This window comes from Penicillium hordei (genome assembly GCF_028827395.1).
Source record: "Penicillium hordei strain IBT 12815 chromosome Unknown utg000002l_segment0_segment0, whole genome shotgun sequence".
NCBI lineage: Eukaryota > Fungi > Ascomycota > Eurotiomycetes > Eurotiales > Aspergillaceae > Penicillium > Penicillium hordei.
This window is the reverse complement of record NW_026623143.1, coordinates 471,437-499,370: the sequence shown is the minus strand read 5'-3', so window position 1 is coordinate 499,370 and position 27,934 is coordinate 471,437. Positions and strand designations below refer to the sequence as shown.

Genomic DNA, 27,934 nt, shown 5'->3' with positions numbered 1-27,934 from the left:
GTTTGCTAGCTTCAAGACACTGCAAGAGTATCGATTGGGGTCAGTATACAAAAGTACACTTCTCAACTTCTATAGCAAAATACGTAGAAGTCGAACTTCATATGGAACGTATACCTATCAATTTTGATTGGTAAAAGACGTATCATTTGCAACTAGAATAAGAGTTTGTACATTTATTGTTAATTTGATGTAGTAGGAATTAATCGAAGGTCACATAATGTATGTTTGTCGATTGAAGTCCATATACAACAGTATATTTGTCGGCTCCACGGAGTAAAAGGTGTATTGATTGAAGCTCGCATAAAAGATACATGTCGGCTTCATGTTAAGTCTAAACTAAAACAAATGAATGAGGTAGGTAAGTATAAGTCGAAAAGCATCACCACAGCCAGTTCGATCCTACAAAACCGACTCATTCTCGTCCTGTGCATTTTCGACATCCTTAGAATTGCAGCTTTCCTTTGCAGTCTCCTTACCGTTAGACTGCGCTTTTGGGGTCTCCTGAGTGGCTTCTTTCTGGGTCTCTTTTTTGCTCCTGACTTTCTCACTTGGACTCGTCCCAAGTTTGGATGATATCAAGTTCTTGGGCTCGCTCGAACCCGAAACATCACGGGTGCTTGGTTGTGAAATCTCTCTGAGTGCGGATGCACGGCGGCTTCGAGTCTTGTAGTTTGCAGATCGAGCTTCAGCTGCAGCTGAAGTCTTTGAGGCAGACATTGTAGTAGCAGCAGTGGAAGGAGTATTAGAGGGTGCACGAGTACCTGCTGGAGGCGCTTTCGTTGGAGTCAGAGCTTGGATCAGTTCATTGTATTGCTCATCGTCAAGGCATGAATTGATACTGGGTTGTTTGCTGTGTTCGTAGCTCATCCCAGTCATGCTAGATGAAATAGCCCGGCTGCTGGTTGATCCCGTAGAAGCATAATCTGGCATTGGGATATCCTCACGGGAGGATCGAGCACCACGCTGCCGCCATGCTCTATCATCAACAAAGGCTTCCATGGCAGGTTCCACAATGTATGCATCCTGCGGGTCCCATCGAGGTTCTTGGGGATAACCATTCCACTGCGTGGAAGGAATTGGAAAGCCACGGTTAGGAGTCCAAGCATTGTAAGTCGATGAAGTACTGCCGCTGTAAGTAGCTGCATTGCTGCTGGACTGGCTACTCGTGTTTGCCGTGATTATAATTCGATGTTCGGGTCTGCCAGGTTTGCTTGGTGAATGCCCATGGGCGCCATCGCCAACTACCTTGGAGGTACCATATCTCGCTGCCGATCCATACCGGGATGCGTTCGGCATAGCAAGCCACATGTTGGGATTGGGCCAAGCAATATCGGAGAATTCCAGCACATCTAGTGGCGCATGCTGGAAAGAAAAAGCAATGACATGCTTGTATCGTTCGAATGGGGGCGAGCGATTGGGGCGAGAGAAACCTTCTGCAATGACAACCTTGATTCTACCTTGAGAATCCCCAGCATCCCAATGTTTCTGCTGAAGTATCTCAGAATGAAATTGAGGGAATCGAAGGGTGTCTTGGTTTCCATCTCGGTCAAGATCTGCTTCAACTGTGAGAACTTGAAATCAAAAAAAGGGAGAGGAAAGGAATCGCATACTAGAGCTCAGATCTGCCAAATAAATGTCAGTAGCTATTCAATAAATAAAAAAACAAGACAGAGGAAATTTCTAGAACCTTGGAACTGCGTTCCGACGATGTAAGCGACGATGTAAACGCGCGCGCAACTTACCCATAATCTGTGGCCAAGTAGTTCTCTGTCCATAGATACTGCCCCTGGAAGGAATCAGCCTAATCCCATCATCAAAGTGCATATATCGTAGAATACTCACGCAGCAAAAACCCCATCAATGAAGATCCGAACCTCGAAGAGTAAAACGTCCTCTGGTTCCATGTTGGACTCGATCTGGACACTGGGACGTGGCTTCTCCCAACTATGAACTGAGGCTTGGAATGGACTGTCTTTGGATAGACTTGGGATGAATGTTGTGAGGACCGGTAGCTGGTTAAAAGCGCCTTGCTCGGGATGGTGCGCATGAGAGCCAAGGAAGGCCGTACTGTGTAGATAGGGCGAGTCTTTATCCTTGGTCACAAAGCATTGTGTCTTGAACTCTTGGATAGGAACCTTCGAGCCTTCAGGGAAAAGAAGGACATCCCAGTTTCTGTAGCGCATGGTGTCATGGATAATAAAAGGATGAAGGATGGACTGCTCATGTCGAAGGTGGTCGAAGCTGGGTATATACAAAATGGAAGCCGTGTGAGCGGTATATACAGCAACAGGGTCGTTGTTGCCCAAAGTAATATCCAAGCCTATCGATAGGCTATCGATAAGAAGTAGACGTCTATGGACAATTTATGCAATTTGAAAATTCACTTATACTCATGCAGTGAACACTAGCCCTAAGGACTGTAGCCATATAAGCACTCCAGGAATTAAAGAGATGAAGGGCCGGAACTAGATACATTCCAATTTCTAGGAAATAGGAAGTTTACAATGGCCCGTAATAATTGTCTCAGGATCAGTTCATGTGAAACCTTAGCCCTAACCCAGTAGACCCTCAAAACATCAGATAGAACAGGAGACAACAGACAGCAATACATCAATACAATCACCAGAGACCATCTGCCTGAGCAACCAGATATGCTTGAGTCCATTGAAGCCTCCACCTATTGGACCAGCCATAGGGGCAATGTTTATATAGGTAGATCCAAAAGCAAAGGGCCGACAATACAATACCAGGAAAATGGAGAGCTCGATAGTGCAGGGCAAACACCAAACAAGCATACAGGACATTATTGCATACGATCAAAGGAATTTAGAATCGACAAACGCTGAGGCGCACGAAAGAAAGCGTGTTGTACAAGCCGGCAATCAGTCTTAACAAGGAAGAAACAGGGGTAAAAAAAAGGCACGGCGCAAAGATTCTCAAAGCGAACATAATTCAATTTAGCTGCTTGAAGAAAAGAGAAAAAAAAAAGAAAAAAAAGGAACAAAGGAAATAAGGTGGTAACGGTGGGGGAAATGGAACTTTTCGCAGAATGCCTGCCCAAGGAGTATAAGGGAAAAAGAAGCGCATGACAATTCGGACTTCCATTACACGCAGACAAAGACCCAGTGGCGGGAAACCCCGTTAGCATAAGGGCAGAGACATCGAAAATAAGATAGCGAAAAAAATAATAAAATACGAAAAGGTGGCAAAGGAGGAGTGTGGGGGGAAAAAAGGGAAATCAAAGGAAAGATACATAAGAACAAGACAGATCAAAAAGGGGATAAAGCTCAGATCTTGCTAAGGTAATAGCGCTCACGTAAAAAGGAAATGCGTAGCACAGGAGACAAATGCTCATCAAGAGCTATAGCCTTGGCCAAGAAACCAGGGAACGAATTTGTTACACAATAGAATCATCATTGGAATGACACAAATAACTCCTGCTGGTGCTTTCAATCAAAGGGAAACGCTTACTGGAAGAGTGTGTCAGCCGACCGCCTGCTTCACATTTGATCCGGGATCGGGCTGCCAGGGTGATCGCTCACCTTCATGGGGGCAAACCCGCCATACTGGTGGGCCGGGGGCATGCCCATGGAGGGGTACATGGGAGGCGGCGGGGGAGCAGGGCGGTAGGGGCTGCCGGCGGGGCCGGAGTTGTTCTGGGAGCGGCCCCAGCTCAGGCGGACGCGGGAGTTACCGATGGGGTAGCCCTGCATCTGGTTGATGGCCATCTCGGCGGCGTGACGCTGCACGAATTGGACGAAACCACAGCCCTTTCCGGGGGGAATCTTGACGTAGGTGATTTCTCCGAAGCCCTGGAAGAAGGAGCGGAGCTCATCCTCGGTGACGTAGCCGGACAGACCACCGACGAAAACAGTGGTGTTGTTGGGGTCCGTGAACTGGTTCATGGGCTGGGGAGCACCGTAGAAAGGCATAGGAGGACCACCCATGGGAGGGTACATGCCAGCGGGACCGGGCATACCCATGGCAGCACCACCGTTGCCACCAACACCGGGACCCTTGTTCTTGGGAGTAGCGGTGGAGATACGCATGGGGCGGTTGCCACAGTAGACACCCTGCATCTCGGTGAGAGCACGCTGCTGGTCGTTCTCGTCGGAGAAGCGAACGAAGCCGTAGCCGCGGGACATGCCGCTGATGGGGTCGGTCATGATCTTAGCAGACTTGCAAGAGGGGAAGCGGCTCTGGAAGAGGGAGACGAGGACGTATTCGTTCACCTCCGGGCCGAGGTCACCAACGAAGATGGAGTACTCGGGGCCACGGTCATCACGGCTGGAACAAGAGGGGGTCAGTTTAGAGACGGGAGGAAACGAAACGAACGAGATTCTCGCTTACCTGCGATCGGCAAGGCCACCACCGGTAGCCCAGTTGAGCTTGAAGACCCGGTTGGTGTTGGGCATCGGGGTACCGTTCAGAGAAAGGGCCTTGGCAGCGGCAGCAGGGGAAGCGAAATCGACGAAGCAGTATCCAGCATTGCTCCTACTACCCACATTAGAAACAATCTTGGAAATTTCAGACGATAATTACGGTGTCTTACCCAGAGAACTTGTCACGGATCATCTTGACGTTGACCTGCTCGCCCATCTGGAACCAGAGGTTGCGGATGAAGTTCTCGTCGATCCAGGGCTCGAGCTCACCCATCCAGAGGGTGGTCTTGCCATCGGCACCCTGCTGGGGGACGGGAGCGGAGTTGGCGTCACCAGGAGGGGGTCCCTGGAACTGAGCGGCGGAGGGGTCGGCCTGGCCGGTCATAGTGGTATCAACGGGAGCCGGGGCACCGGCGGCGGCGGGGTCCTGCTGAGGGAAGTTTTCGTAGCCGTTGTAAGACATGGTTGCAAGAATCAAAGTCCGGAAAGTCGACGTAAGAATATAAGATGGCTGAGCGACTAGAACTTCGTGGAGTCGTTAAAGAAAGACCGGCGTGAGATCAAGTCGTAACGAAGCCAAGCAAAGAGACGGGCGTGAAAGGCTGGTAAAAGATATAAATGTTAGATTATATCGATGTCGATTGAAATTAGATCAGATCTGCACATGCGCAGGCAAAGAAATGGAAGCGAGAAGTGAAAAGCAGACAAAGGCACTCAGTCAAAGCAAGTGAATGAAACGACACGGAGAGAAAAAAAAAAGTGGGTAGTCAGCATTTTGCGGGTTCTTCAGGCGCATATATGATTCCGAGCCTCAAAAAAGAGGTGCCGGAAATCGCCAAGACCAGTGCTTCGGGTAGCATCTCATCTTAATGAGATGGTAGCTAGGATTGGAGGGTGGATTGGCCGAAGACGAACAATCCAAGAGCGAAAATTGGACGCGCGAGACGAAAATAGACTTGTTTCCACTTGGATTGCTAGGCGACCATCATGCGTCGACCGTTTCCGTCGTTACGGTTCAATGTCCGAATGCGACCGTCCGCCCTCTCAATCCAGCACAATTTTCAGGCAATTCAGGCATCCAGACCTGACCGATTCCTCGTATTGACGATGATTTTGAGGTTGGAGTGTGTGCGACCGGTAGATAATCGTCTGTCCCGAAAGCGCTGGTCAAGGCGAAGGCGTTGGAAGCGTAGGCGAATCACCATACTAAAATCGTGGAGAACCCTGCAAAGAAGCTTGCGATCTAGGGCTAACTTGCGCTGCGCCGCGCCAGGTAATATGTATGGGGAGAGGGCATAGTTTATTGAAACGATGAAACAGGCGATATGCGACAAAAAAAGACCAACTTACCTAGATGATTTGAGGAAAACCTGGGAAAACACTGGAAATGCGCGAGGCAAAAAAAGAGTAATCGGCAACAAGGGAGGAAAAGCAGAACTCCCGATAAACTAAACAGAAAATTGAAACCGAGATCTTCGAACAATAAGAAAAGGGAGGGGAAGGTAGGAGGGGAAAAGAAGAAAACGAAGAATTGGAAATCTCGCGAGATGAAGAGAGAGGGGAAGTGGGAAAACGCATTACGTGAGTCTGTGTATGGTATGTGTATTACAAGGTATGGTATGTTCCGTTCCAGATTTGAAGTATGTAGTCATTACCTCACCTACCTAGGTAGCCTATAGCATACTATATTGTATCTAATAGTAGCAGGTAGAGTAAGTTATAAAACTACTTGTACGTTTTATCAGTATCAATAGTATAATATCTATCAACTAGTACACTTTTAACCGGTAGTTGCAGAGTGCCTTGCCTCTGCCGATCAGAACTCTTTTCCTTTCTTTGATTTAAGGCAGGTACGGAGAACAGACGCCTACAACATATAAACCGCCTACATAAATACTTATACATAACTATTTAAGCCCGTCCCCAGATTCCTGTCAATGCTGCATGATATCAGTCATGTGGGGGCTTGCTAGATTCTTCATCGTTCCAGGATCCCGGGAAGCCCGATAGAATTGAAGATTATACATCATACCTCTGACCCGAGGGCTGCATCTGAAGTTCTTTTGCCGTGATCGGCCCTAGTCTTTTTTTAGAGTCCGCTCTTCCGCTTGTCCGTATGCTCAAACACACAGCAAGCACGTAGAAAGTGAAAGAGAAGGAGGTGGTGGGGGGGAAAGAAATAGTTCTAAACAAAATCCGATCAAATTTCGGTGAAAGACAGACGAACAAGGGGCAGGAAGCCCCAATGCATGAAATCTGCAAGGACCTTTCGCCGTCCTCGCAATGTGACTTGTCAACCGATCAGGTCTGTGTGGGCCTTTCCCGAGGTCATCATCGTCATATGCTGAGTAAGAGTACGGAGGCGGAGCAGGATCAGGTATCTGTTGGGTACATATTCGGAATCAATGGATCAGATATCTCATACTATATGTGAAACCAGGGCTATCCATGAATGCATTAGATACGGAGCATATGTAGTACATATTATCCCTGGATATATTATGTCTACATAGGTCCACGGGTATAATATCATAAGCAAGAAAGGCAACGTTGCAAACCTTGGAGAACAGACGCCACAGAATCATGGAGCCAACAGCCCCCCCATACGGTAATTCTATTTCAACAATACAGCAAGGTCACCCCAGATACCCGTCTAGCTGCAGCCTTGAGCTGAAGGTCAAGCAGAGCTCCCCCAATCTTCTCGAAGCAAGGTTCTCTAATCCATGTCCTTTAAACTGCTGTACACGCAAGGACTTCTTAAGCCGGTCACCCCTCCCTTCGTATTCTTGGAATACGTCAGCCGCGCACGTCCGGTCATGAAAGAATACCAGAAAGACATCAAAGAGAAAGAGAAAGAAAAAAAAATTTAAAAAGGCTCCATCAGAACCATGGGAGACCTCTGATGCGGAGTTCCGTTCTTATTGGCCGGGCAATGGGGGCCGCTCGTATTGGAATTACTACTTTACCAGCAGAGATTTTCATTCCATTCAAACAAGCTGCTTGGCTGATTTCACTTTACGCGGTACGCGACGCGTTTTCTTTTAAGATTGAATTACTGTACCCAGTAAACATGGTCTAGTGGCATGGTTCCTATGTCCATACATTGTATTCTTTTATTTTATATGGAAGGGGTTGCGTGCAAGGGATGATATTTATAACGGTTGTTAGGTTTCAGATCTAACCCTCTATGTTGTATGGAAATAAGCTAATCCAACCCTTGCATGGTAAGACACCGCAGACTGCGAGCCTTGGACGGTGTACAGAGTGCTTTAGAGTTAATAAGGTATACATAGCCCTAAACAATGAGAGACTACAACATACATAAATCATCCCACTATATCTATAGCTCGGTTTTAGTAGGATCTAACTTATAATAGTTCCAACTCACCTAGACATATTCTAGTCCAATTATACCAAATACACGAACCATGGAAACAAAGCAAATTGTTCCCACCATCGGAAATATCATCCAAAGCATATATATCCCCTCTATTATAACACAGTAACCGTATTCAATTTCACATAGCAAGAAGGAAAAAAAAACAAGTCAAAGCATAATCAAGTGTACGACAAAGCATATCGTACATCTAAACTATAGCCCCTCGGACATACTACTGGTCATTGCATTTCCCGAGCTGCGCAGCCCCAGGCCACTAGCTGGCCCCGATAGCCCCCACTTTCAGGGCTCACATCCACTTAGTTCACTCCAGTCTGACCAAAGAGAGTGCCAGCCTTGTCTGTGACTGATACCTGAATTCGAGGTACGGGAACACTTACTGTATACTCCATTACTTTGATTACCTATTCCAGAGTCGGCATTTGTATGTTGAGTGAATAATATCCGACCAATTTTTCCCCTGGACCCCACTGACTCTTGTTTTTTATTTTTTGGTCGAGGTTTTTTCTTTTCTTTTATGGGCTAGAAGTTTCCAGAATAGATATCTGGATCCATAAGTAATATCAGTACTATTTACTAAGTATCTACAGTGTGCAAATTGAAGTGGGACTTGCTTTCTCCAGAACTATGTCACTATTTTGTGTGTGGCCAGAGCGTCTTGTGTATATGGGATGTACACCGACGTAATCGCAAGAGATCTGTTCTAAAAATATACTCTTCACCATCTATTTATTATTTGGAGCCGCATGGGCAAAACACATCGATCAGGCAACAGGATAGAGTATATACCATAATCAGTTAAACCCATCCATCCCTCAAGATCTTGTTTAGTCTGTATACTCTGGAGACGTATAAGCAAAACACATACAACATAGACGCAAGAGCGTAGAATATTTACATATATATATATATATATATATCAATTACAAACAGTTAAACTCATCCATCCCGGCCTCCACCTCAGGATCCTGCTCCGCAAGTAACATAAGACTCTTCTCATATACCCGCGTAGCCTCCAACATCCACGGGTCATCGACCTCATCGCCACTATTCTCGTCTTCGTCATCCCCACCCCCATAACCATTAGCAGCATTACCTCTCTCATTCGACTTTGTCAAACAAGAAAAAACTTGATATCTAGTCCTCTCCGCCAAACTCCGAATTCGCACTTTCTGCGTCTCCGTCACGAGAGACTGGCCCGGCTGTGCGCCAGGCAGAACGGCGCCAGTGAGTGGGTGCGTGCTTGTACACAGTGCTGCGAAGACGGAGTCGAGCTTGTGAAAGATGTTTAGGGTTGGTGGGGCATCGAAGGGGAAGGCTGGAAGGGAGGTTTGGGTCAGGCCTGCCAGGGTTATGAGGGCTTCGGTTTGGATTGCCGCTGGATGGATTAGTTAGAATGAAAGATATATTCATAAGAAAAAGGAGGGGAAGAAAAGATAGTAAAGAAAGGAATACATTGTAAAACAATATAATCCTCTTCTATAGCTCGGATGTATAAAATATGAAACTCACGTGTGGCCGACGCCCAAAGCGTATCAATAAGATTCTCAACATCCGCAGCAAGGTCTTGGTAGCTATCGTATTTGCGTTCCGAAGCGGGTGTATCCGGTGCGTCCATGCCCATGTCAGATTTCATTTTTCGGTACGTGACTCTCTCTATACCTGTGCTGATTTGGCCTCGGAGCTGGGTTTCTTCTTCGGAGCCCGAGGGGATGGGTTGGCTTCGCTGTCGAGGGAGTGATAAAGTTGGGGTCCATTGTGGTTGCGGGGTTGAGCGGATGATTATTGGGATTTCTATGTCTCCCCTATTTCTAGATCCGGCTGGGTGGGAGATTGGGACATCCTCGAACTCGACGTCGGAGTCGGAGTCGGTTTCTTGGTCGTTTTGGATTGAGGCGGGGGACATCTTGGATTTTGTCTCTGTCTTTTGATATGAATAGAATGGGTCGAGTCCAATGATCAGGATTTTCACTCTTGTTGATGTTTTTATAGAAAGAGGAGCAAAGAAAATACCGAAAGAGGTGTGGTATGCCAGTGGGATAGGGCTGTTCTTGCTGGATATATCGTGTGAAGCTTGGGTCTCTGGCCGGGCTTGGAGAATGCGATTTAGCCGAGAGCAATATCACATGATACAGCTAAATGTAGCCCTTGGTCTCTGATGATTTCAAATTGTTTTATACTTTGGCAAAGCTATCAATCTCATCCATAGTAAGACGTACAGTTTCTCCAGAGGTGGGATGTAACGCCAAGCGTTGGTCTGTGCGGATCCGGAATTGGAGGCATCTACGGGTTGGGTTGGCTATGACAACTACGGACAATTGGAACTACATGTATATATATAATTGGATCATAAACTATTGATATTGAGATAACTTGTATGTATGTATCTAACCTATTTTGAACCACAATTAGCAGATGCAACACTAAGAAGCACAATAAATCCCAACAAGACAGAAGCTCCAGTTCAGAAGGCGAGAAGATAGATAAGCTGGTGTTTGCAGTCATGGCATAACAGCGAGTAAAGCGCGTTTCGCTACTATGGCCCCAGCGTGTTCATCCTCGGAGCGACCATAATAATAAAAAAACAAAAAAAAAACAAAAGCAAAAGCAAATACTCACATGTACATAGGACACCACCTCGAACCTTTTATCCTGCCATCGAAAAAAGACACCCAGAACGCCATGCTATCATGCACTGGATCACTCAGGCTGTATAAAAAGTCAGCATCACCACTCCCACAAGACCAACCGAACAAGAAAGAGAGATAAGAAAAACCTACTCGAATCTTCCCCTTCCGAGCCTTAATCTCCGCCAACTTCTTCTTATCCTCATCAAAGCGCCTAAGTAACTCATTTTGTCTCTCCTTCCTCTTCTCCCTAGACTGGAACCGATAAAAGTCCTCAAGTCCCTCGCCCTTCTTCTTCTGCTTCTCAACAAGCTCCCTCATCTCCTCCTCCCTTGCCACAGAATTCAACTTCGGTCCATGCGAAACAGTAACGAATCCATCCTCATCCGGCACAGCAAGACGCTTGTGATCCTCGCGCTTGCGCGCCTCAGATACCTGTGTGAACGTAGTCATGAACTCATTCACCGCCCGAAGCAACGTGCCGCGATCGGGGTACTGCATGCGCTCGTGCGCGACGTACCGGTTTAGTCCGAGGACGGGGATACGGTCTGTTGGCAGGCTGTCACCCCAGATGATGGTGGTACCGCGCTTGGCGGCCTTGGTGGCGGCTTTCAGACTGGTTTCCATGCTGGGCTTGTCGGCGAAGATGACGACTGCGTGGGCGCCGCTCTTTTGCAGTTTGCGGTCCCAGGTTGAGGGGAGAGTGATGTCGTCGAGGTGACGTTCGAAATCGTCGGCGGTTACGCGCTTGCGCTTCTTTTTGGATTGGGTTAGGTTTGTTTCTGTGGTTGTTGCTGCTACGCGCTTTTTGGTCTGCACATCTTCAAATTGGACTCTTTCTACGCGGCCTGCGGCGAGTTGCGTGCCGAAGAGATGGCGGAGGTGGGCTTCTGTTGTGTCGATTGGGACATTGACGATGAAGAGGGAGCGGGTGGAATCTGGGTTTGGGATTCGGGGCTCGTGTGGTCGGATGTAGAGGTAGTGTGTTGCGGGTTTGGGGAAGAGGGGGGTTGTTGGGAGCTGCACGGGTAGGGTGGTATAACCTTCCACCTGCACGGATTCGACCTTCATTTTGAATGGAGGTTTGATTGCCAGATTGTTGCGTTGATTGTGCTGAACTTTTTCTGCAGATTTGCCCTTGGCACAGAATTTTGCCGGGGTTGTCAGAGCGGCGGTGAAGGCGGTGAACCTCCTAGTTAGGGCTTCGACTACATCGGCATGAACATAACTTGGAATCTTTGCTATTCTAACCTATTATCTATGATATGAATCGTCTAATGGTATAATATCATCGCAGCATCAAACCTGATGCATCATAGAGATCGTAACCCCGGAGAATTTCCCTCAACATCGATACATCGTTTCGACCACACCACGTCTAAGCCTTCTCAGGATCATTGATCCCGCCATTGGTGATAATATAGATTGCTTCACGCTCAGCACAGTCTTAGAAAGGGTTAGAACAGTGACAGAGCCCGGATAATATCGAAGTACTCACCAGGAGAATCTTGAATCTTCGCAACTCGCTCATCACCACGACCCTTACGAAGGAGCACACGAGTAGTGGAAGCATGAGCAAGCACATGGCCACCAACGGGCTTGCGACCATCTGCTCCAGCAAAGAGTGCACTAGCACCAGGGTCACTCTGGACCTGGTTTGTCTGAGCCAAAGCGTGAGCGACATCACCTCAAAACACATTAGGCCGCACTCACCATCAAGACACAAACGTTAAACTCTGCAGTCAAACCAAATAAGCCAACAGCTACTAAGAAGACGCAGAACCGTAAATCTCACCTTCAGCCATATGCGCTAGTTTCATCAAAAACTGATTCAACTTCTGCTGCCGATCCGCCAACTCACCACGCCCACAATAATCAACCCGGAAACAGTTCATGATACTATCAATAACAAGCAATCGATACTCGCCTCCGGCAAATGACCGAGAAAGCGTATTCAACAGCTCGAGCTGGTGCTCGCTGTTCAGCGCGCGCGCATAGGAAATATTCTCCTGCGCCGTATCCGGATCCATGCCAAATCGCTCGGCGATTTGGGCAATGCGCTCGGGTCGGAATGTGCCTTCTGTGTCGATGTAGGCGACTCTACCGGCTGCTCCGCCGGATTCTTTGGGTAGTTGGGCGACTACGGACATTGTGTGTGAGAGTTGGGTTTTGCCGCATCGGAATTCCCCGAAGACTTCGCTGATGCTCATGCTTTGGAAACCTCTGGTATGGTGTTAGATGGGTGTTGTACGGTGGCTTTAGCTTTGGGGGTGGGTGTTATTATACTCACCCATTTAGGATTGAGTCGAATTGCTTGCTACCGGTTGAGATACGGACGACCTTCTTGCGTTGGTGGTGGAGTTCCATTGCTGTGATGAAACCCGAGGCCGTAGGGAGGCATTTCTGAATTGCTTCTTTGACTTTCTCGACCTTGACCTCGCTGAAACCTTTTATCTTCAAGAGGGTTTTGCGGGTGGCGCCGTGGACGGACTGGATGAATTGTTAGGCTGGGGATGGCATAGGCTTGGAATATGCTTGAGGGACGAAGTGGTTTAGGGTTGAGGCACTAACAGCAACAGTGTAGAATCCATTCGCCTTCAGCTTGGTGATGTCGGCTGCGCCAATGCCATGGGCCTGGATGCCATCGATGTCCAGAATCAAGTTCTGTAATTGTAGACAATTCACTAGTTAGATTGGTACCTCGAGGGCATGCATGGGGATGGAGTTTATTGTACCTCATCATCGTCGAATTCATCACTTCCTACCGAGCCTGGCATATTGATGAGAGATGGCTATGTTTAGATGACTGATGAGGAGAGTGTAAGGTGGACAAGAGATGTGAAGGGAGACTCGACTCGACCTGAATGATCAAGGTCACGGGTTCGGACTGCTACTAAGCACTGAGCACACAGACACCTATACATTACAAGAACAAGATGATTGAGATATTTCTTTTTTAGACTCTCGAAATTTTCTCAGGACTCTTCCCATCTGGAAGTCCTCTTTCTTTCCAGTTGCAACGGTCCCCGAATCCAATTCCCCTCAGCTTCCAACATATCCTCTCAATGCCACACTTCATCTCCTCGTTCTCTCCTTGGCCCCATTCAGGAAAACCGCAACCAAGAGTCGATCGAAAACCAAGAAAGATAATCCATGAGAATAGACAACAGACGCCAATTCGTAAAACTTGAAAAAGCTCAGGTCGAGGACTTCGCGAAAAACAAAACCAAAAAGAACTTTTTCTGTTTGTTCGTCGTATACATGATAGGGTGATAAAAATAAAAAATAAGTAAAAAAAAGAACAAGCTCCAAAGGGGTGAAAAGGGGAAATCAAAAGCCGTTGTTTTTTAGGGTCCAGAACCAGACCCTCCCTAAAATAGAGGTCGTGATTTAAATATATGCAAAGGAAGAAATGGCGGAGAGAAAGGACCGATCGAGGTGTAGGGAAAATGACCGTAATACAGAATCAAGGAAGAAAAGAAACTCCAGGCATTCCTCCAATTGCAGATGCACAGTGGAGAGACAGGGCCGAACACATTTAAGCGACGGCAGTAGTAGGAGCCGCAGCAGGGACAGTGCTGGCCTCAGTGGAAGGCTCAACAGCGACGACAGCAGGGGCAGCAGCGGCAATAGGGGCGGCGGCAAGGGGGTCAGACTCAACGGGAGCAACGGGAGCAGCGGCACCCTCGTTGGTAGGGCAGTCGCGGGAGATGTGACCAGCCTGGGCACACTTGTAGCAGACCTTACCGGCGGAGCTGAGGGGACCACCGTTGGGAGCGGTGCAATCACGCGAGATGTGGCCGAGCTTGCCGCAGGCGTAGCACTTCATGGCCTGAGCCTGGCAGTCACGGGCGAAGTGGTTGGGACCGCCGCACTTGTAGCAGGTTGCGGCGCGGGGGTAGCCGCTGAATCCACCGCGGAATCCACCCTGGAAACCACCGCGAGCACCACCGGCGCCGCGGCCAGCGGCGGGACCGGTAGGGGGAGCACCGGCTCCGGGAGCAGCGGGGTTGGTGCAGTTGCGCTGGAGTGGAGTTAGTAATCGGTCTGGTACGAAACTTCGAGACCTGGGCTTGGAGTTCGGAAACGTACGGCAAGGTGGCCGGGCTGGCTGCAGTTGTAGCAGCGGCCGTTGGCACCACCGTTCAGGCGCAGGGTGGGGCAGTCAGCCTGGACGTGGCCGAGACCCTGGCAGTTGTAGCACTGCTTGGCTGGATGGTGTTAGAAAGCTGGAATGGCGGGAGTGGATATAGAGTGGTCGCTTACTCTCGGTGGTACGGGGCAGAGGGCAGGCGCTCGATTCGTGGCCTATATGAATAACTTAGAAGCTTGTTGTGGGTGCTATGACTCATGATCGAACATACCGGGCTGCTTGCCTATGAAATGAGATAAATTAGCATTCAGTTAAGATAAGAGTATAACCTCTCGGGGAGATATTCACGCACAGTTGTAGCAGAGACGCTCAGTGGAAGAGCAGACCTCTACCGAGGAATTAGTTTGACCCCATATATAGCAAGCTTCCAAGCTATACTAACCAGCATAGTGGCCAATGGTGCCACACTTGTAGCATGCGCGACGAGACAACATCATTCTGGCGGTATTCTATCCATCGCAAGTCAGCCCGGTGCCGGGTTTATATGGTGTCGCGTATAGCTCCGTCGATAAGCAGCGTCTTCCCCTCCATTGCCGGAATCTTCGAATTGTCGAATTGTGTAATGAACATACGTCGTCTGGGTTTGATTTGACTTCAATTCCATTATATATTGTATCCGACGTTTTCCGAGTCGAGCACAATCGAATTTGCGATCTCAAAAATTTCGAGCGAAAGAGGGGAAGACGTAGATCGGCGGGGAGAGCACGAGCTTGAACGGCGAAACGCGAAACGCCATATCTCACTCACCCTCAAAGTAACTCTTCTCAAATCCTTGTCAAAATCTATAGTATCCTCTTTGGTCAGCTTTTTTTTTTTTTGAGAACCCTTGGAGAAAATGAGGCACGTTTCTGACAGCCCACTCGAAGGGAAAAAAGTGGGACAAGGGAACCACACAGAAGAAAAAAAAAGCAAAAGCAAAAACAAACAGAGAATAAGAAGAAATAGGACTACTCACACTCTCAACAACTTCAATAACCTCAACTCCAACTTCTTTTTAAAGGGAATGCACACAAAGAAGAGAAGAAAAGTGGAAAAAGAACAAACTCGTCAAACGGCTTTAGCTCCCGGGCTTTTCCGTATTGCGTAAGGCGTTTATTTACTATTCTATACTCGACGATATAACTAGGATATAGGTAGTATGCTAATTCTATATTGAATGTTATGGAATAAATACCTTACCCCTACATTCCTACAGATCCATTCTCCCCAAAAGTGCAATGCAATTCATTTCTTCGTTCCAGATCTCTCCGCGAGATCCGACTGGTTACATCCTAATCTACTCTTCCCGCTCCAGGATGGCCGGTGCCTTAATTTCCCGTCCCTTGAGGAATTCCAGGTTTTCACCGCCCTGTAATGCATGTTAGTTGACAAGTCAAGATGAAAGAAAGAAGAGACATACGTAGCTGATCAGAGGAGAAACTTCAACACCAACGGCCTCGCCATCAGTGATAACAATACCACCAGCAGCCTCAACCCACCGCTGACCTTGGGCCATGATATCTGCACGGCTGGTATCGGGGTCGTCCTCACCAGTGCCGCGGGCGTTCTTCAAAGGAGAGAACTCGTCGTGACGGTGCACCTCAAGGGTAGCGAACTTATCCAGCGGGGTCATGGGGAACACGTCAAAGACAAACTGCTCCAGCTTGATGCCGTTAGGCTTCTCGGGCTTGACGAGGTTACCAGTCTCGGTATCGACACAGGCAATCTTCTTGCGCGCCACGTGGTGGGGCAGCTGGTGAGCCCAGTTCTCGATCGACTCGAGGAACCGGAAGGAGTAATAGTGGTTGACGATGTTGGCGGCACGGTACTTGAGGACGTCGGGCTGCTTGGGGTCCTTGGCCTCGGCAGTCTCCTTGTCAATCTCGGAGTACTCGACCACGTCGGGCTTGCCGTTCTTCAACAAGATCAGGCCCACGGACTCAGTGGCATTGCGCTTGCGCACCACCTTGGTGGCGATGTCGACATTCTTGGAGGCAGAAAAGCCAATGAACACCGGGTCAGCTACCTTGACAAGGCAGTTGTCCACTCCGTAGAGGTGGATGTGCTCGATGCCACGGCGGCGCATGTCCTCGCGCACACCGGAGACCACGAGGGCCTGGTAGATGCCACCGTTTCCATCAGGAGCCACGGCGGCCTATATTCAGGGTCAACAAATCTCTCCCTACATGTTTTTGAGCTACGCCCGTATACTACATACCTTGCCCTTGGTCTCGAGGAGAATCTTGCCGTCATTGGAGATACAAGGCAAAACACCCTGCTCAAAGATCATAACATTGCTCTTGTCGAGACCGAAGTAGTTGTTCTTCTCAAAGAACTCCTCGGTAGGTTTACGTGTAGGTCCACTGGTCATGATGTACCAGGGGATGACCACGTTCTGACCACCGATGAGAGACTGCAGCTTGAGAATACGCTGAGCCTGCAATTGGAATAGCGACTTCTCGCTCAACAGACCAATGTCAAAGCAGCCCTTGGGGGCAGAGCTACCGAGCCGGGTACCCTGTCCACCAGCCATCAAGACCACGGCCACTTTGTTCGCCGCCACCTCCTTCAGGCCAGCTTCGTACCATTTCTGAATATCTGAGGGGTCGGAGTCGAGGATGGAGGCGGAGGCAACTTCAGGGAAGGGCTCGAGGGTCACGGCCCCCTGCTCGGCGGGAGGAGGGTTGAGGGACTTGTCGGCCAGCTCGTTGATCCGAGTGGGGTCAAAGTTAGACAGCTGGTGGAAGAGCTGTGACTTCTCGACGGTGGTCAATTCCTCGACGAAGGCAAAGACATGCCCTTGTCCAGCATCTGTGTATTTCTTTTGTAGTGCTTGGAACTCCTCCACTGAGGGTTCACGGGGAACCTCTGGAGTGGCGGTGCCCTGGAACTTTCCAAGAACATTGGAGACAGCATCTTTGATTACGTTTGCCATTTTGGAATATTTTTGGGAAGAGAAAATAAAGAGGTGAATGGAGAGAAAGGAGAAGGAGGAAGAGGGAGGAAAAGTAAATAAAAATAAAAAAACGTGGGGTGAAGCTCCAAGCTGATTAAGTATTCGAGTTAACTACACCTTAAAATCCACGCCACACGGTACATGTGCTCCAGTTGCCTAATATGCTAATATATCCCAGACTATTACGAACCTGGTGGACTCCGGTTTATTTTTAGGGATCTGCAAAGGCGAATAATGGCGAGCTGTCCATACAAGAAAGTGGCTAGCGAGCGCCGAGTGAGACCTGCCCACTGAGTGGTATCCCACTAGTCAAAGCGGGGCCTTGGCTTGTTGCTACGGTAAGGGGCGAAGTCAAGTGGATATGTCCAGAGCATTTGTTTGACATAGAATAGGGGATATTTGAGTAACTATCGTCGATCACGATCATTGTACCGGCCTCGTTCTCTCCGTGAATCTCTTCGTGAATCCCGTTGTGGACTCCGGCTATAGGATCGACGACGGTACCGGTCCCGTCCATCCCGACGGGGGCTTCGACTCCCTCGATCTCGACGAACACGAGTGCGATCTGACGGAGCTTCCCGTGGAGCCTCACGGGGTGGAGCCGGAGCGCCCCTATTCTTGTTCTTGTCAAACATCATCCGATACCTAGCATCATCCTCATCGACAGGCGCATCGTCCAGCTCTCGGTACTGGCGTTTCGCTTCAAGATCTGCAACACCACCAAATCCACCCCTCTCTCGGCGCTTAGTGACGGTGGAATTGCGCCAGCTTTCGGATAACTTGGATACCTGGGATACATTAGCATATTGGTCTAGGCAATAGTGGTGATGAGGGGCTCTTACACTCTGTGAGAAATCCACATGTATCCGGTGATCATCGATTAAGACACCCTGCATCTTGAAATAGGCCTGTTCACAGTCCTTTTGTTCCTCGAATTCAATGAACGCATATTGTAGACTGTCACCGGTGCGCTTGTCCCGAATAACCTCGCAAGATAAGATCGTTCCAAAGCGGCTGAAAATAAGATTTAGATCCTCATCTAGCATTGGTTAGCACAATCTCATGGGGTTCCGTAGGGGAATGCGACAAACCTTGTGTGACCGGATTGAGCTTGCAAACAAAAAGAATATTCTCTGGTGGCTTGACGTCGGCGAACGGTAGATCTCCCACCATTTCCAATGTCAGGGCCTGCGCACGAGCCTCACGCTCACGACGCAGCTTGTCCATAGCCTCTTCATCCATATCATCATCCAAGTCCTCATCGTCCGCGATCCTGACCGTGGCCAATTGTGCTTTGGAGGGCACCGGGCTTTCAGGTGGTTCAACCAGATTCGGCGGGTCATCGAAGGGATCGTCAAGGACGGTAGTGTGACGAATGCGAATATCTTTCAACGGTCGACCTCGGTCGTCAATAAAGGATTCATTGATTTTCTCCAGGACATCGAAGCCCTCGACGACCTGGCCGAAAATCACGGCCTTGCCATCTAAATAATCTAGGTTGTCTCCAAGTGTAATGATGAATTGACTGGCAGCTATCCGTTGGTCGGGATCGTTCTTGGCCGGTACCGTGGCCATGCTCACCGTACCGCGTTCCAAGTGTTTCAACTTGCGCGACACCTGGAGCGGAAATGTTCTTTTCGACGGTCCGTCCAGCAGACCCCAGACTGAAGATCCTCCATCGCTCTCGGGTGCGTCAGGACCGAGCGGGTCACCGGTCTGGAAGGTGAAGTTTTTTTGGACGCTGTGGATGGGCGAGAAATTGTAGTACTTGAGCTTGCATAGCTTCAAGAAGCTAAAAGCACACCAAATGAGCTTAGTTTCAGGTTTCAGCAGACTGGGAAAGCCAAGGAATGGAGCCACTCACTTGTCACACGCCTTGGGTGCATCATCGACCAACAGGTCAATTACAATATCGCCCAGGGAGGTCTCTAAAAGCGCGCTCATGGCGGGGAATCGGGCGCAAGATACCGAATTAGGCGTTTAGTGGACAACCTTGGAAGGCAAACACTGATTTGGTAATAAGAAATAAGAGAAAGGTAGAGACAGGCAGAGACAGAGAGACACAGAGGGTGAATGTGAAAGTCCGGGAAATGTGAAATGCAAGAAGTTGGAGCTTCGACCAATCACCGCCCGCGGGGATCCCCCAATCGCAGGGAACTGAGCCTCTGTTTCTTTTCTTTTTCTTTTTCTTTTTCTTTCTTCTATTTTTCCTTTTTTTCTCCCTATTTTTACAAAGATTTTCCACGAATGGGTACTTGCTGCGTAACAGCTCTAGGGTTCTCCGGATGATCGACCCGGGAGAATTGTGCAACGGCGCTTGTCAATCAAGCTGCATCTCTTCCAAATGTCCCCGTTGGACATAATGGACATAACCTTACGCTTTTGAGATCGACGTGCAGCGGATCTTATTAAGGGCCTTGATCGACCCTGGGATTCCAAGTTTGAACTGTTTGTGTGCTTATATCCCTCATGCAGCAGCAGGCTCAGCCAAAAGAAGCATCTCTTGGCAGAAATTCAACAGTGGCTGATTGTTACTGGATGCCAAATCCTTGGAGAGAGACCAAGCCACCCTGTTGTACTGTTTCGCCTTCTCTTTCTTTCTCCACTGAAATCATGGCGTCTCGCGGCTTCCACGGGAGGTACACGGTCCTCCTTTCTAGGACAGTACCAACTTCCCCCGTGAGCTGTTCCACAACAGAAACGTTGGGAAGGGGAAAACGGGCGGCCTCCTGCAGCAGGATTTAACGGGTATCATCATTATCACAGACTAACTTCTTGGAAAAGAGCCACACACGTGGGATAGGATATGATCAATCCTGAATGAGCCTCTTGCCTAGACTTCTCCCGCCTTCTCGATTCTAGGGAGCAAAACTCCGGACAGCCAGGGGTTGCCTCCACCGTATCGTCTGCAACAAAAGCCAGTCTCAATCCCAATATGTGTTCCTGGCGAGTCAACTCAGCGTCAGCTGCGTAGCCAGGGCTTTCTCCTGACTCTAGAATCGTAATTCCCACTTCCCCCCGGATGTCGTGCATCGTCAAACCTTGAACTGCCGGACACTTGTCTACATACTTGCTAGAGACTCCATGGGGGTCTAGATTTGTATTTTGAAACCCCGACTTTGATTGCTTTCCCCACTGTTTTAATTTTTCCTATGTCTCTCGTGTCCTAACGCTAGATGTCTTGAGGCGGGTTAGAGTAAGGGTTTCCTATACTAATATTGGAGAACCCCTTCTTAATTCTTTACTCCATGTCATACTGTAACGTGAAACCCACTCTCCACATTTGCTCCAGGTAGCAAGGTGTGAACCTTGTAAGTATCCCAGAAGTTCATGCATCCCAGTCGGCACTTTTTAGATCCCCCTTTTTAGCCTTTAGCGTCGATCGTGATCCAGATCTGATGGATATCAGAGTCCATATACTAGGTAAGTACTATATCCCTTCCTCATTTTATGGACTTGATTTGCTTTTTCCTCCCCTTCCATTTTGATCTAGCTACGTATTGGAAGCGCGAAAGAACACTAGGATCGACCACGACGATCAGCCTCTTAGATCGTTGATCCCTGGATTTTTCTAGGGTGCGCTTGACTCGGGGAAGCCAACTCGTGCGCTTGTCAAAGTGACAGGTGCCATGAGAGATATTTTGCTATATTTTCTTTTCTTTTTTTTTCCTTTCCTTTTCTCTTTCTCTATTGAGACATTTGGAGCATCCTGAGACAGGCGTTTGTTTTTTTTCTTCCTTTCTATTATACTATATATATATATATTCTCTCTGAAAGACCGTGCGTTTGCAAGATAACATATGTTCCAGACCTCGACAACCGAGGAAGTTCGGACTATTTTAGCCTGCAGCTATACAAAAACTATCGAGCAAACATTTACGGACATCGGGACAGACTCCCCGGCGGATCGTCAGGTATCTGCAAACAGTAGTTCGGCGGTTGCCCGTTTTATTTTCTCTATCTCTTTGGATATCCTGAGATACACCAAGTTTGTGACTTTACCGCTTCCTCTTCTAAACATACAAAAAAGAAAGAAAAAAAAAAGACTCCTTCAAATTGGCTGAAACACTACCTACCGGAGCCCTCTCTGCCTGGTTCTCGTCATGGTTATCAGGTCATGTCCGTGTGACGTTACCTTGTGAAACCTCTTTTTAAAACGCCGGGGGACAATTTTCTGTTCATATCTGGGAGCAATTGGGGGCAACTAGGGCCAACCGGGGCTAACTGAGTGAATCTGGGCGGAACTCTGCATATCATTTCTTAGGAATAGAATAATAGAATAGAAATACGAAACACTCTAGTAAAATAATAATAAGATAAATAAGAAATAGGAAATAAAATCGGAAAAAAGAAAGGAAAAAAGAAAAGAGACCAGGTCCAGGGTACTTTTGGCCTATGTAATGTGTATGTCTTCTTCTCTTGGATCTCAACACACAGACAGCATCGACAAAATAATAATAATAAAATATATGGTAAAAAAAAAAAGCAGGGGGCAGAAATATCGCACTATGTCTATATATTCTATATAAAAAAAAAGGCAATCAATCACACCGATTGTTACCAAAACATGGCTTAAATCTAGCCCTATTTCCCAGAGACATCTCTTTCACTTTCTACTTTCCACCTTCTTCTCAACATTGACTTATAGGCATTCACTGTGAACACTTCTTTTGGATATTCCAAGGTTCTCTAATTTGCTGAACAGTGAAACGGGTTATTGTTCTTTGCCAATATCATGGATCACACATACGACAATCTGTCTGGACTAGACCAAGCCCGGCATAACTCAACCATTTCTATGGCACGATCCATGCGTGTGGCTAAACAGGAGCGCAGTCTTGTTGTAGAGCGAGATGAGAAGCCGCGGAAACAGAGGAAGCGAGCCCTAGTCGCGGTAAGTTGCTCTCTCTATCATGATCACCCGGCGTTTTCTAACCCCTAACTAGTGCAATCGATGCCGGAAGAGAAAAATCAAGTGCAACGGTGACCTCAACACTGGCCTGGCTTGCTCCAGCTGCCGTAGTGTTGGCGCTACTGAATGCCAATACATCCGAGTAAGTCCGAGTCCACAATATCCACAGTGAAAGAGTCACACTAACCTAGTTTCTTTTTACTCCCTAGGTCAACTCTCTGGCTCCCGAAGATGCTGCTAGAGAAGCAGCTAGGCTCTATGCAACCAAGGGCCAGGGAAGGCCAATTCTCATGGGCTCCCCTCAAATGCGAGCTCCATACCAGCGAGAAGAATATGAACTGGATATCCAGTCCAACTTCTCACGACCTGTCGGCATGGAACACTCCTATGACGACCAGTCAGCCAACTACCACGGCCAGGCATTGTCAGGGTACACGCTTTCTAACACTCAGGGAGCAATGCTCGACTATGGCACCGCATGGGGCAACCGGGCCTGGGATCTTAATGGCAGATCCAACGGCGAGTTCTTCGAAGGACAAAACACCAACATGAACCAGGCTGTCTACTCCTTCGTCCTCCCAGGTCAAACCATGTCAACTGAAATGCCCCAGTCAACAGGTGTAATGACAGCGTACACAGATGCTGTAGACCGCACCCTCCCAACACCCCCAACCTGTCGAAGCCAGCCCCAGCAAAACATCAACCTCTCAACCCTCCCAGACGGTCTCTCAGGTATGACCCTAGCCGCTGATTCAAAGGGTTGGAACTCGCGGTATGCAACCGGCCCAGATGGGCGGGCAGTAACTATACCCACCGTCCCAAGCAACGGTCTCTACAACATTAGCCCCTCAGCCTCTGCACGCATCAAGTCAACCGACTCAGACGACGGAACACGAGACCTCGTCTTCGGATATATCCCCATGTCCACAACAGAAGATCCCTCCCCACTCCCCGCAGCCACATCCTCATCCATGGCCACCTCCGCTGCAAACCCACCTTACCCAGTCTTGGACACGATAGAGAGCACTCTCGTGGGCGAGTACAACACATCGGGGCGCAATTTTTCTCGCGATAGCAGCGCGGGACAGCGCCTACTCACGCTGACTTCTGATTGTGCTCCTGATATGTATGGATATGCCGGCAGTGAGCGCAGAAAGTCGAGAGGAGTTGTCGCGGGTGATGTGCGTTGCTCCGCACCGACGCTTGTTAATGGCTTGCCCTATACGCGTGTTCGACATGCGGACTCGGCAGTTGGGCTGCCGTATGGTTTTTTAGCTGATGGCTTGTCAGATTATGGGCGGTCGGCTGATCTTCATCGGTCTCCTATTTCATCGTTGGGTCATCAGGGGGCGTATTGAATTGACTTCAATCTGTCTTGTGGTGTTATTGTATCGAACGCAACGTGTGTGTATACCTCCCCCGATGAATCCTTTGGTCTTCGCCGTTCTCTTCTTTTCCTGGTTGGTCTCTTGCTTGGTTTCTTTCTTCGCTACAAGATACACAAAAGAGATACCCATATCAAGGCTGTTTATGTCTGCCTTTGTTCTGCCTATTTAATGTCTTTCTTATGTCTGCTCTCTGTTTTTTCTTTTTTCTTTTCTTTTCTTTTTTTTTTTTTTTGCTGTTTTCCGATTTGGTCTTTTGCAGTTTATTCTGTTCTGTTTTGATTCATTGTTCGTTCTGTCGTCTTTTTCTGTCTGCCTGTGTTCATCCAAAAGAGAAAAAATATCCATCGGAAGGGCTATGAGGTGCTGTCACACCCGTCCAAGATTACTCCCTAATACCCCAGAGTGGCTTTATGCAGTGATTTATATCTGTTGTTCCGTGTCTGTTTCAAAATTATGTCTTTTTTTTTCCCATGCCATGTGTGTTTAGTCTTGTGGAATATCTTGTTTTCTATTACTACTCTGAGGAACTCTCCGGTTTGTGATATGTAATATCCATGTCTTGTGTCTTCTAATAATTCTTCAAAGCGTGGAGGGTGTTTCTTATTTGCCTTATATGGCATATCTGAAAGTAATGTCTTTTATTTACCCCATCTGCCCTTACTCGAGTATCTATATCTCCATCCAACGCCTAGTACAACCTCCCAGTTAACGACCATATCCCCTAAATAATACAATACATATTCTAAACCTCATCCCCATGTATCTTCCATCAAACTCAAGGATCAAAAGCACAAACTAGGGCTAACCATGTGCCCTGCACCCCGAGACCAGCACCGGGATCCTTCCTAATTAACCATAAAGTAGCACACAAATCTGTACATCGGCGAACTCCTGACTCCCGCCCTAAACCAGGATGCAGTGATACAATGACTCAACCGGCCATGCCGTATACAACCCTGACATGGACGTGTTCGGGTACTGTCGGAAATCCTACGGTAGTAGATATATATCTACGCATTTAGTCAGACGACCAGTAACCTAACCTCAACAAGTCCATGTGGAATTGGAATGTGGCATTTCCATATGGGAAATGGCATTTTAATGGGGAATATTGAAGGAAATGGAATTTGTCCTATGTTGTGTAATCTACGCCATCGTACAAGCGATCCACCCGAGGGATATACTTATACGGCCACTCCCGACTAGATTCCGTTCGAGGGCTTGTTATACTAGATTTGATAATTTGGCTTGGGAAGTTGGTTCCTGCATTGTACCTGCTGGTTTATTCTTTTTTTTTTTGTAAAAAAAAAAGTCGGATGGAGTGACTGGTTGGCTTTCAGCTGGGATGGCTGAAGTGGGATTTAGATTGTTGTTATATATATAAGCAGACACTACATATTTTGCTTACTCTATATGTCTGGATGAAGTAGCTCCATTATTGCAAAATCACCATAATTAATCACAAGTGTTGGATTGCTCGGGCAATGATCAGCTGCAACATTCAGCAGGTTAGTATGAGTCTTCAATGGCCCTAAATTAGGGCTTTAGCGCCTTGGGCAATATCCTTCAAGTGCTGTGACCTAATGCATTGACGGGATATTTTCCGAGATTTTATTTGAGAAATGCAAAAGGAACTTGATTAAAATTCTTGCGCCTACTAAAATTTTGTTTTCCGAAAATGAGGACCAATCGCTCACGCGGCGGTTAGTATTTCTCTTAATAGACACTCCCTTGCCCATACCCTACCCCAGTTGGTTCACATATAATTATATCGAGATATTATAAACGCCGGCGTTTGACTCATAGGAGCGTAGACCCCTATAATATGTACTTATAATCAAGGACTTTCCGCCCGTAGACACCACACTGCACTGATTAAAGAAACCATGACATCCAAACTCAAACCCCTCGCTGTATTCAGCTGACAATCCCCCAAGCCCAGCAATACATCAAATCCAGCAAGAACCTAGGGGACGCATAGCGCACGCTTTCCGAGGAACCATGCATTGAGTCCGACAGAACGACAGTCATCAAAACCACGTTTGATTTTATACTCAGAATCGCAACTGAGCCCGATGGCTTAACAGTCGAGATGACGGTAATTGAAACTCCTTCTTCCATTCCTGAGTCATTAAATCTGCTTAGATATTACCGCATATTCTCAGAATATGGAACTGACTTCCTTTGGCGAGCCGTTGAGGATATTAGAGAAGATGAACAAGGATACACCGAGTCAGAAGAAGAGCTCGTCTCCTTCCCGTCTTCTGTGCTGGAGGTGTACAATGCATGGGTAGATCAGTGGAGCAAGAACTGGGAGAAGAGAATTAAAGATATGCAAGACTATCATGCCCCTGTCTTCTCGGATAGAATAGAACAGGTGACAGGTGGCATGGAATGTCGCTGGGTATATGTCGGCTTGGCGCATTGTCTTTTTTTGTCCTGTTGGAAGTATTGAGTACACTGCTGATTCTACAGATTATCTGCTTGAACGGGACAAGGAATCTGCTGTGACGAAGAGGTTCTTGGGGGATCAGATTGGGCTTTTGGCCACGGGGGTCAAGGGGCTGCCATGATCATTTCACTCTTTTGGGTTTGTGTATTTGATATAGCGGCGTTGATATAGGCAAGGCGAGGGCTGACCGTTATGTCAACCGAGTTAGACATGCTTCGTTGTGTGAACTGTGTACTCCGCATTGAAGTATAGAATATGGAGGGGCATGGGGACATGGCTTGATATAGACTGAGCCTAGACTACGCCGCGGAGGGTCTTGAGGCTACAGTCTGCAGATCCAACTACACCAGATCTAGACATGGCCCCGTACAAGTGTACAAATGTCCAAGTACAAGTACAGCTACAAGACCGCCAGACCGAGTGAAGAGAAACAAGTAAAATGTAATTTCATCCCGGGCAAACAGCCGAAGCCCGGATTCTCATAACTCCGGCCGTCTTCACGAAGACTGATGATCCCCTCCCCACAAAAAAACATACACACAAAGAACCACAACACTGACGCCCTGTTTGTAAATTTCCATGGGGATCGCCAGGCCATTTTTTTTTCTCTCGGGAATCACCAGCTCCAACAAGCACAGGAAGAAAAAAGAGTATCCGTCCACGATCTTCACCATTCAACGGGCATCATTTTGGATTTTAGTCTGATGTTCGCTGAAAAGGAAGATAAACCACTCCCCCCACACACGACCGACCGCACCTGGGTCCGGACAAGCCATAACCAGGTGGGAAACTCCAGAGCCAAAGCCGTCACCGCCATAATCTTTTCCATCGCGCCATGCCGCATCATCGGTCCATGTTGAATCGTGCGAATAGTTACAGATGAGGCGTTTAATCCTTGTTCTTCTTGGGGCCCTTGACCTTGGCGATACCGCGGAACTTCTTGGAACGGTTCTTCCGTTGCTTGCCTGTAGTGGGAGAAAGGGGTTAGCAAACAAGGATATTATAACATCATGTTTTTGCGATTGATAGTCGCAAAAACGAACAGAAAGGATAAACATACGCTGCTGGCGGGAAGCCTTCTCGATCTTGCTGGCGGCACCGATACGGACGAGACGGTAGTGGGGCTCGAACTTCTTGAGGGCCTCGGAGGAGTCGTAGACCAGAGCGAAGCCGGTGCTCTTACCACCACCGTACTGTGTGCGGAAACCGAAGACGGAGACCTGGTCCTTGTTGGACTTGTACAGGTCGGCCAGCTTCTCGCGGAGCTCGTCCTTGGAGACGTTGGGGCGGTTGGGGTGGAGGACGTCCCTAGATATTCGCGAAAAGATGTCAGATCGGTGTTTTCTGGGGTTTCGATGCTTGTTTCTGTGTGTGTGTGCGTATTGCGAGTTCCGATTGTATTCCTCTTTCTCTTTCTTTTTGTGCTGGGTGGTTGTCGAATTTCCATGTTGCGCGCCTGCGATGCATTTCCCACACACAGATCCAAAACGAGGGGAAAAATCAGGGGGGTTCTTACACGACCATCTGCTTGCGGGCAAGCAGAGGGTTGCGGATGAACTTGCGAGTCCGCAGAGTGACGGGAGAGTCGGCCATTTTGGTGTGTGCGTTGGATGGAGGAAGTGTCGACGGGGTCTCTTGAGGATGTCGAACTTTCAATTTTCGTGTGGTGTGGGCTCGGCTAGGGTAGA

At 48.1% G+C, this 27,934-nt stretch overlaps 11 protein-coding genes across 11 annotated transcripts; 1 reads left to right on the top strand and 10 right to left on the bottom strand.

Moving 5' to 3' along the window:
* Positions 1–399: 399 nt before the first annotated feature.
* On the bottom strand, positions 400–2,183 carry N7537_003516 (uncharacterized protein; the record flags this gene model as incomplete). Its single annotated transcript, XM_056894574.1, has 4 exons — positions 400–1,553; positions 1,611–1,622; positions 1,743–1,786; positions 1,843–2,183. The coding sequence occupies 4 exons, from the start codon at positions 2,181–2,183 to the stop codon at positions 400–402; spliced, it is 1,551 nt and encodes a 516-aa protein (XP_056754322.1).
* Positions 2,184–3,222: 1,039 nt separating this feature from the next.
* Positions 3,223–4,845, bottom strand: N7537_003515 (RNA-binding protein; the record flags this gene model as incomplete). Its single annotated transcript, XM_056894573.1, has 3 exons — positions 3,223–4,287; positions 4,351–4,497; positions 4,553–4,845. The coding sequence occupies 3 exons, from the start codon at positions 4,843–4,845 to the stop codon at positions 3,501–3,503; spliced, it is 1,227 nt and encodes a 408-aa protein (XP_056754321.1). The 3' UTR covers positions 3,223–3,500.
* An 887-nt stretch (positions 4,846–5,732) lies between these two features.
* On the bottom strand, positions 5,733–5,969 carry N7537_003514 (uncharacterized protein; the record flags this gene model as incomplete). The annotated part of the gene is made up of 1 exon (XM_056894572.1): positions 5,733–5,969. Exon 1 carries the CDS (start codon positions 5,958–5,960, stop codon positions 5,733–5,735), a length of 228 nt encoding a protein of 75 aa, XP_056754320.1. The 5' UTR covers positions 5,961–5,969.
* A 2,733-nt stretch (positions 5,970–8,702) lies between these two features.
* N7537_003513 (general transcription factor IIH subunit TFB6 family) lies at positions 8,703–9,685 on the bottom strand (the record flags this gene model as incomplete). Its single annotated transcript, XM_056894571.1, has 2 exons — positions 8,703–9,157; positions 9,292–9,685. 2 exons carry the CDS (start codon positions 9,683–9,685, stop codon positions 8,703–8,705), a joined length of 849 nt encoding a protein of 282 aa, XP_056754319.1.
* Positions 9,686–10,479: 794 nt separating this feature from the next.
* Positions 10,480–11,477, bottom strand: N7537_003512 (putative ribosomal small subunit assembly protein; the record flags this gene model as incomplete). The annotated part of the gene is made up of 2 exons (XM_056894570.1): positions 10,480–10,488; positions 10,560–11,477. 2 exons carry the CDS (start codon positions 11,475–11,477, stop codon positions 10,480–10,482), a joined length of 927 nt encoding a protein of 308 aa, XP_056754318.1.
* Positions 11,478–11,784: 307 nt separating this feature from the next.
* On the bottom strand, positions 11,785–13,183 carry N7537_003511 (recombinase DMC1; the record flags this gene model as incomplete). The annotated part of the gene is made up of 7 exons (XM_056894569.1): positions 11,785–11,852; positions 11,905–12,067; positions 12,120–12,142; positions 12,202–12,629; positions 12,697–12,896; positions 12,978–13,070; positions 13,142–13,183. The coding sequence occupies 7 exons, from the start codon at positions 13,181–13,183 to the stop codon at positions 11,785–11,787; spliced, it is 1,017 nt and encodes a 338-aa protein (XP_056754317.1).
* Positions 13,184–13,944: 761 nt separating this feature from the next.
* On the bottom strand, positions 13,945–15,555 carry gisB (putative zinc knuckle nucleic acid binding protein; the record flags this gene model as incomplete). Its single annotated transcript, XM_056894568.1, has 8 exons — positions 15,515–15,555; positions 15,307–15,341; positions 14,942–15,008; positions 14,852–14,887; positions 14,771–14,782; positions 14,673–14,714; positions 14,499–14,617; positions 13,945–14,430 (listed from the first exon to the last, which is right to left on the bottom strand). The coding sequence occupies exons 3-8, from the start codon at positions 14,994–14,996 to the stop codon at positions 13,945–13,947; spliced, it is 750 nt and encodes a 249-aa protein (XP_056754316.1). The 5' UTR covers positions 14,997–15,008; positions 15,307–15,341; positions 15,515–15,555.
* A 280-nt stretch (positions 15,556–15,835) lies between these two features.
* Positions 15,836–17,473, bottom strand: N7537_003509 (UDP-N-acetylglucosamine diphosphorylase; the record flags this gene model as incomplete). The annotated part of the gene is made up of 3 exons (XM_056894567.1): positions 15,836–15,907; positions 15,959–16,693; positions 16,757–17,473. 3 exons carry the CDS (start codon positions 17,471–17,473, stop codon positions 15,836–15,838), a joined length of 1,524 nt encoding a protein of 507 aa, XP_056754315.1.
* Positions 17,474–17,901: 428 nt separating this feature from the next.
* N7537_003508 (PPIL4 family peptidylprolyl isomerase) lies at positions 17,902–19,438 on the bottom strand (the record flags this gene model as incomplete). The annotated part of the gene is made up of 4 exons (XM_056894566.1): positions 17,902–18,282; positions 18,337–18,533; positions 18,586–19,286; positions 19,359–19,438. The coding sequence occupies 4 exons, from the start codon at positions 19,436–19,438 to the stop codon at positions 17,902–17,904; spliced, it is 1,359 nt and encodes a 452-aa protein (XP_056754314.1).
* Positions 19,439–22,304: 2,866 nt separating this feature from the next.
* Positions 22,305–23,764, top strand: N7537_003507 (uncharacterized protein; the record flags this gene model as incomplete). Its single annotated transcript, XM_056894565.1, has 3 exons — positions 22,305–22,388; positions 22,441–22,548; positions 22,616–23,764. The coding sequence occupies 3 exons, from the start codon at positions 22,305–22,307 to the stop codon at positions 23,762–23,764; spliced, it is 1,341 nt and encodes a 446-aa protein (XP_056754313.1).
* A 3,370-nt stretch (positions 23,765–27,134) lies between these two features.
* Positions 27,135–27,839, bottom strand: N7537_003506 (40S ribosomal protein eS24; the record flags this gene model as incomplete). The annotated part of the gene is made up of 3 exons (XM_056894564.1): positions 27,135–27,211; positions 27,307–27,554; positions 27,763–27,839. The coding sequence occupies 3 exons, from the start codon at positions 27,837–27,839 to the stop codon at positions 27,135–27,137; spliced, it is 402 nt and encodes a 133-aa protein (XP_056754312.1).
* Positions 27,840–27,934: the final 95 nt, after the last annotated feature.